The 8,760-nt window shown below is 36.0% G+C and overlaps 1 protein-coding gene across 1 annotated transcript in view; it reads right to left on the bottom strand.

Moving 5' to 3' along the window:
- The window catches only part of LOC105817942 (S1 RNA-binding domain-containing protein 1-like), a 155,489-nt gene that overhangs the window by 133,173 nt on the left and 13,556 nt on the right, over window positions 1-8,760 (bottom strand). Inside the window, 3 exon segments of the mRNA XM_012653788.1 lie at window positions 1,051-1,147; window positions 6,295-6,433; window positions 7,476-7,593. Of these exon segments, the coding sequence (XP_012509242.1) occupies window positions 1,051-1,147; window positions 6,295-6,433; window positions 7,476-7,593 (354 nt within the window).

Here is an 8,760-nt window from a genome sequence, read left to right as displayed (position 1 = left end):
ACCAAAACTATCTATAAAAATTAGACCAATAACTCTAGTCTAAATATCTTCCTTTTCTAACCACTAAGGGCAGTCATAGTCAATTAAAAACTAAAAAGAAGGCAAACAAAAGGATACGTCAGGACAGCTTCCAATAACAATTTATAAAACTGAACCAAATTTCAGCAGCATAATTACTTACAAAAACACATTTTAAAACCTGAGCAATTCTCCTATTTCAACTCATTCCTGCTGGGACCACTGAGAAAATAGAAAAGTTCTTTCTTATATTAACAAAAACCCTAACAATCAACAGTAATCAATTGAGTCATCTCTACCTTCCGTCTCCTCTGTACAACTCACACAGCTAGAGACGTAGAGAGAGAGAGAGAGAGAGGAAGGGCAGACCTCTGACAGAAACCTGTCTTCTCTTCTGATACACAGCAGAAAAAGAACAGAGTACACAAAAACAGGGTTTTAAATGAATGTCTTTTTTTCATGAAGCATAAAACCCATAAGCCCAAATAGGCTCTAGGTCAAAGAGCTTTAATTTCTTATAAATTGGATGTGTGATGCCATGGATAAGCTGCTCTCCTCAAAAGCCAAAATTCATTTTGAGGTCAGCACTGTTATCCGTACCTGATATTATATATCCTCAAGTAAACCCAATTGTTGTTAAACACCAGAAATGAGATATTATAAAATTAAGCATAAATCACAATCAACATGTTTAAAAAGCAATGCTGCCCACTCTAAATGAACATGACTCTCTCTAGTATATACTGTGTAGTGCAGTGATTTTTAAGCTGTGTTCATCAGCGCCCTTCACTGAGGTGCCTCAGTGTAAGGAGATGAGTAGGCAGAGTTCCAGGCTCCCTGCCCAGAATTCAATTAAAATCTTACTTTTATCTGTTTTATATATTAAGATTCTGTTGTTTGAACAAAGAGTTCTGCTACTGAAAAAACAAAGCTGGAAAATAAAGTTTTTAATGAACACTGGTGTTAGCACTAACCATGTAACCATTAACAGCATGAGTCCACAAAGCAAAAAACTCTGTAAGAGTTACTCACAATTTCCGAATGAAATCAAGCGTGTCTTTGTCTTTAGCAATCATGTCTGCTAAAATATGCTGCACTCCTATTTCAATATCCTGGAGTGTTGAAAGCCCTTTAGGAGAAGAGTAAGAGGGAAAAGAAAAACAAAAAGTATAAGATTGGTTTTAAATTCTATAATTAAATCACAGCAAATTAATTTGGACAAAATAAAATCTTTAATTGACAACCTTAAGACAGAAAGGTACAATAGCAGCGACTAGCTTCCCTCTGCAACAAAAACAGGTCTCCAAAAGCAATAATACAGGCCCTTTACATACTGTCTTGCCTAGCGGTTAAAAACGTATCTCTGGAGTGAGCTGCCTGGTCTAATCTGTTTCTGCCACTTAGCAAGCATGAGACCTTGGGCAAGTTACTTGACTTCACTGTACCTTCTTTTAAAGCTACTTTCCTATAAAAATGGAATAATAATAATAGTACTTCCTTCATGAAGTGTTTGCAAAAATTAAAGGTGTTATGGGGGCCAGGCACAGTGACTCACGCCTGTAATCCTAGCACTCTGGGAGGCCAAGGCGGGAGGATTGCTCAAGCTCAGGAGTTTGAGACCAGCCTGAGCAAGAGTGAGACCCCATCTCTACTAAAAACAGAAAAATTAGCCGGGTGTGGTGGCACACGCCTGTAGTCCCAGCTACTCCAGAGGCTGAGGCAGAGGGATTGCTTGAGCACAGAGAGTATGAGGTTGCTGTGAGCTAGGCTGACGCCACGGTACTCTAGCGCAGGCAACAGAGCAAGACTCTTGTTTCAAAAAAAAAAAAAAAAAAAAAGTATTACAGAAAATATGTATTAATAGAGTCATGTACCAAGGTACACTATTCCATTTGTTATAAAAATTCTCCTTTACAGGCAATTGTATTAACTTCTTACTTTTGATTATACAGCATTTATTCACATTTTCAATGATCCATTTGAATTTCACAAATCTCATAAGCACAAAACAAGAGGTATCATGCAGTCATTCAACTTCACAATTAAGATTTGTTTACAAATGGGGCATTAAGTTCTAGGTGCTTTTGGTTTGCTAATTTACAGCAGCAAGTCTTGTACATCATAGCCCCTGTGATACCAACTTATACATCCAGAGAGATCATTTGCCTTGCCTCTTTTCATTTCTATTGTCCTCATTGTTCTATTTGCATTAAAGCTTTTCCTTTTTTGCATTAAAACTTGAATTACACATGTATTATATATCATATGTGTGTTTTTCTGTGAGTATAATTCTAACAAGTAATGGATACAAAAGCCAAAGAGAACAGGAGAACAGATTTATTATGGCATAATTAATAAAAAGAAAATGCCTAACTTTGGTTTGTGTTACAATAGCTAATGTTAACTACTGAAATACTATATTTACAGTTAACCCTTGAACAACACAGGTTTGAACTGCACGGATCCAGTTGTATATGTTTTTTTTCAATAGAAGTTACACTGAGTGTGCCTGCCTCTCCTGTCTCCCTGTCCACCTCCTCTACCTCTTCCACCTCTGCCACCCCTAAGACAGCAAGACCAAGCCCTTCCCTTCTTCCTCCTCCTCAGCCTACTTAACATGAGGACAATGAGGATGAAGACCTTTATCATGACCCACTTCCACTTAATGAACAGTAAACATATTTTCTCTGTTACGATTTTAATAACATTTTCTTTTCTCTAGCTTACTTTATTGTAAGACTACAGTATAGAGTACATATAACACACAAAATATGTGTTAATTGCCTGTTTATATTATCAGTAAAGCTTCCAGTCAACAGTAGGCTATTGGTAGTTAAGATTTGGGGGAGTCAAAAGTTATACTCAGATTTTCAACTGTGTGAGAGATTGGTGCCCCTAACCCCTGCATTATGCAAAGGTCAATTATATTTTAAAGAAATTTGAAGAAAAAAATTTGGTCATTGAAACAAATAGGAATTCTATTTACAGTTTAAGAAAATTTCCCTGTGAAGGAATTTTCAGAAACAAAACTTTAAAATACCACTGCTAGGGAGGTACCTTGAGCTACCTCTAGAGCAGTGGTTCTCAATGCAAGGTAGAAATTTTTAGAGCCATTTGGGAAACTCTTTGGAATTACATACCCCCTTCTCAGTCCAACTAGGGAGAAAAACAACTGAAAAAGAAAGTCCTGTGTATTTTGAAAATGCTCCTTTCCTAATCAAAGAGAATTGATATTTTGGGATTAATACAGCTAAGGATAATAGAAGTTCCAAAAATTTAGCCCCTTAGTGAAATCAGGAGGAAATAAAGGCCACAGAACCAGAAAATCATATCCCTTGCCTTATAATGAAATTCAGCTAAAGAATCTCCAAACCTCCACACCTGTAATAAAAATTGAAAGGCCAACACTTCTTTTCAGTTTATCTGCACCTGGGCTACCTCTTCTCACATATAACAGAACAATCAGCTACTCCCCCTACTCCCCCTTGGATACAACATAGGGATCTCCTAGGACATATTTCATTTGCGGCACAATATAGCTTTTTAGTTCAGACCAAATTCTTGTTGGTCTATAGTAAGCAAGAAGTGTCTTCTATTGGGGGAAAAACTACAGTATCTGGTTTCTTAAGTATTTCTTTGAGGAACGATAGAATGATGAAACTTCTTCAGAAAAACAATAATAGAATTGAAGGTGATCATGAGTCATGTGTGTAGCGTAAAGAAGGGAAGAGAAAGGAAAAACATTCCAAACAAATTTTAAAAGGCAGTAGTTAGCTTATCTGAAATTAATTATTACTTTTCTACACTTTTGATCAAGATAAAAGAAAGAGAAGGTAAAGGAAACAGAAAGTCCTGATATACCTGCTAGTATGGTACTTTCGTAATTGTGATGAACCCTGAACTATCCATGTTATCAGAAGAATCACCAAATGTCCATGATCATGTATTCCATTTATGACAATCCAAAGAGATATGGTTATCAAAAACCTACCCAGTAGGAACTCAGTATATGTAGGAACTCAGGAGACTTTGTACCAACAGTGATGGGAAGTAAAAGGAAAGGAAATCAACCATAACAAGAAAAATAAAAATAAGAGCAGTCAATAAACTTTTGTGCATCTAACATTCTGAAAATCCTAATAAAACATACCATGACTGGGCACAGATAGTTCTCACTGTGGTTAACCTTAATGCTTAGCTATACAGTCTCAGCTGTTATTAAAATATTAAATGTTGCAAATATTTGGAAATCTAATTATAAATACACATTGAAAAATTAAATTTGAATTTTACTCATTTTAACCCATCTCTAAATTCACATAATCCTATTTTGCTTTTTCTTTTCATTATCACCCTTTTCCAAACATATTAAGATGTGTGTGTTTGAGTATGAACAGATACTTGTATTTTACAGGCATACCTACTCAATTTTTTAAATCACAAATTCACATTTGCTGGATTATTTAAAACAAAAACAGGCTGTGGTATGCTATAATTTTCTACAGTTTAGTACACACTGTGGATTTTGTTATCAGAGACTGCCCCCTACAGACATTTATATCTCCTGGCCTAAAGAATCAAGAGAAGCACAAAAGAGACTAGACTGGAAGGGAGACGAGGAATGGGGAGATAGGCTACAAAGTTGTAGTTACGAAGGTTGAATAAGACTAGAGATCTAATGTACAGCATGAGGACTACAGTTAATAATATTGTACTGTATACCAGAAATTTACCAAAACAGTAGATGTCAGGTACTCTTACCACAAAAATGAAGATAACTATGTGAGATGATGGACATGTTAATTTGCTTGATTATCATGTACAATATTGCATGACTACAGTACTCATTTCACTATGTATATGTATATCAAAGAATCATCTTGGACATGTTAAATATATACAATTTTCTAAAATATTTTTTAAAACAAATTTTTAAAAGAGCATGGATCACCAGAGCATCAATCCCCCCACTAAACACCAACAGAGAACTCCTGAAAAAAAGCCAGTCTTATCCAGAAGGTTCTCGCTCAAAGGTTCATTTTGACAATAAAACCAATGCATTTTGGCATGTATCAATTGTCATTTTCCTTGGGTTTTTCTTAGAAATATCTCTCCTTTCATCCCTCACTCTCATTCTCTCTTGTGCACACATACGCACAACAGAAAGATACACTTGGAAGTAAATTTCAGAAAAAGATAACTTTACTCTTAGGAGTGTGGGAATAGGGCTTCATTTTATACTTCATGCATGTCAGAATTGTTGAAATTCTATTTAAAGAGTAGATATGACTTTTATAATTAAATAAATTTTTAGAAATAAAAGCTTTAAAAAACAATATAGAAGAATCTTTATAACCTTGAGATATGAAGGGATTTCTTTAAAAAGAAAAAAAGCAATTATCTTAAAAGATTAATAAATTAAGTTTTTTTTTTTTTTTTGAGACAGAGTCTTGCTTTGTTGCCCAGGCTAGAGTGAGTGCCATGGCATCAGCCTAGCTCACAGCAACCTCAAACTCCTGGGCTCAAGTGATCCTCTTGCCTCAGCCTCCCAAGTAGACGGGACTACAGGCATGCGCCACCATGCCCGGCTAATTTTTTCTATATATTTTTAGTTGTCCGATTAATTTCTTTCTATTTTTAGTAGAGACGGGGTCTCACTCTTGCTCAAGCTGGTCTCGAACTCCTGACCTCGAGCGATCCTCCTACCTCAGCCTCCCAGAGTGCTAGGATTATAGGTGTGAACCACCGCGCCCAGCCAAATTAACTATAATAAAACTAAAACCTTCTTTAGTTTTCCTCCTTGGTTTCACTCATCTTAGAAACTCATTGCCTGGATGCCAAGGTCCTCTCCTCAACTCCAGCATGCTCCTCTAAAAATTATCTACACACAATGCTTCTACTTCTTAATCCACATTCAATCCTCATGTACTAAGAGATGGCATAAAGAAAATGAAAAGACAAGTTATGAACTGGGAGAAAAGATTTGCAACACATAAGTGACAAAGACTATCTAAAAAATACCTATAAATGAATAAGAAAAAGAGAAATACATAGAAAAATGGGCAAAAGACTAGAACAGGCACTTCATTAAAAAAGGAAAGCAGAGTGGCTAAGCAATAGGTATACCAAGATTTATTTTATTAGAATTATTTATTATTTATATGCTACAATATTCTTTTATATAGTCATTATCAAATGAAACAACTTTTTAACATAAGTTTTCAAATAAAAAAAAAAAAAGAAAGCAAAGACGACCTCTGTAAGTAAAGCTGGTACCTTTAACATCAGGTCTAACATAAGAGAGCAGATTGAGCACCCCTGGATTCTCAAGCAGTGTCCTGGCTGCTCCTTCTAATCCCAACTGTTTTGCTCTCTGGGCTTTAGTGCCTTTGCTCCCAGTTTTATATGGAGCAGACTAGGAAAAAAAGGCAGAAAACATATCATATGGTTCAGTTTTAAAAAGCAAAAGTTAAAACTAGGATATAAAATTAGAGGACATGCTGAGAATGCTTAAGACATCTTTTTCTCAACCCTTTCCTCCTCCTTCAGAGATGAAGTAATACCAACCAGATAATATTTACTGTATGAGGATGGTGTGTGCCTTACCTTATTCTTCATGCTTTTCTATATGCTATATTACCTATTTGTTCGGTTTCACTCATCTTAGAAACTGATTGCCTGGATGCCAAGGTCCTCTCCTCAACTCCAGTAAGCTCCTCTAAAAATTATCTACACACAAGCCTATACTTCTTAATCCACATTTGCCCCTCAACCTGCCACCACCTGGCTTCTCTTTCCATACACCTTGCTGAAAGTGGTACCATTAAAATCCACAATGATCCCCTAATTACCAAACATACATTTTTTTCAGTCCTTATTTTGCCAAATTCCTCTGCTGCATTTAGTTATTGATCATTACCTCCTAAAACTCTCTTCCCTCCTGTTCCAAGGTACCATCATCTCCTAATACTCCTCATACTTCTCTGACCATTTCTTCCATGTCTCCTTAGGCCCTCCCCTCCTCCACCCACACTTTAAAAGTTGATGTTCCCCAGTGGTCTATCCTGACCTGCTCACCCCACAAACTCTCCCTGAGTGAATTCTTCTATTCTCATGGTTTCAAATACCAACTAAAGGCTGAACACACTCACATCTAGGTCTCCAATTCGGCCCTCTCCCTTAAGCTTCACATTTGCGTTATCAACTCTCTTTCCCCACTTGACTGGGAATTCCTTGAGGATAATGATTATACATTTATTCATCTTTACAAACTCAAGTGTCTAGCACAAAAAAAAAGTACTCTCTAAATATCTATTGAATAAAGAATAAATATTTCGTTGAATTAAATAATGGTGGCAATACTTTAACTTTTTACTTCTTGGTCGTCTTTAACTACAAAAAGATCCAAATCATAATATATTCAGGTATTATATTAAAAGATAAAAAGGGTAACTTACCACATGTTCTAGTTCTTCAAAAGTTTTACAGTTTAGCAAAGTTTTTAACAAGCACTCAGACATCTTCCCCTCCTTCTTAATTTTCTGGATTGTACTATGAACCTTCTTTGCAACAGCCCTGAAAATAAAAACTTTTGTAATATACAAAACTTATACATCAAAACTTTCTTTTTGAAGCGATCTGAAACTTACAGAAAAGTTGCAGGTAAAGTAAAAGGAACTTTTTTCTTCTCTGATCCGTTTAAGTTAACATCACCCCCAAATACTTTAGGGTGCATTTCCTATAAATATGAATCTTCTCCTACATAACCACAATATAGCCACAAATATCAGGTAATTAATACTGATATATTAGTACCATCTAATCCTCAGACCTCATTCAAGTTTCACCAATTGTCCTTTATAGAGGGTTCAGATCAGCATTACGGGTTACATGTAGTTGCTGCACATCCACAGTCTTCTTCAAACTAAAACAGTATTTTAGTCTCTCCTTGATTTTCAAGGCCTTAATATGTCTGAATATTATAGGATGGTTATTTTGAAGAATGTCCCGCAGTTTGGGTTTCTCTGATGTGTCCTTACAATGAAATTCAGATGGTGCATCTGTGGCAGGAATATAGTAGAAGTGACACTGTGTTTTTCTCACTACATCCTATTAGGCGGCGAAAGATTTTGATTTGTCCTATTATTAATTAACTTTGACCATGACAATTAAGGTAGTGTCTGTGGGTTTCTCCATGACACAGATACTCTTTATTCCCCTTGTAATTAAGTATTTCATGGAGAGACAGTTTGAAACTACATAATTATCCCATTGCTCATTAAACTTTCAATTTAAAAAAAACTTTCAATTTATTCACTGATTTATTTATGCCACTATAGACTCATGATTTCTTATTTTATTCAGTGGTTATAATCCATTGCTATAGCATTTTAATGTTCAAATTGTTCCAGGTTTGGCCAGAAGTAGCCCCGTTTAGCTAGCTTCTGTGTCCTTTTGACATATCCCTGTCATTCTGTGAGCACTTCCTTATTCTGTGGCACGAGATATTCCAGGCTCATCTTCTACTTTCCCCGCCCCAGCCCTGAAATCAGAATGGTGCTTCAAAACCAAGTTATGGGTATTAGACATGCTCATTGCTACTGCAGTATCACTGCTCAAGAAAGGCACACCTAGCACCTATAACTGGTTTCTAAATACCATTCCCTATGAAAAAGAACCTAGATTTCAAGAAAAAAGCTGATTCCAGGAATCAACATATAGGGATCAACATACAAGCAGGGA

The sequence above is a fragment of the Propithecus coquereli genome, unplaced genomic scaffold, assembly GCF_000956105.1.
Source record: "Propithecus coquereli isolate 6110/MARCELLA unplaced genomic scaffold, Pcoq_1.0 Scaffold43, whole genome shotgun sequence".
NCBI lineage: Eukaryota > Metazoa > Chordata > Mammalia > Primates > Indriidae > Propithecus > Propithecus coquereli.
Note: the sequence above shows the minus strand (reverse complement) of the source record. Positions and strands in the feature narration are given on the sequence as shown.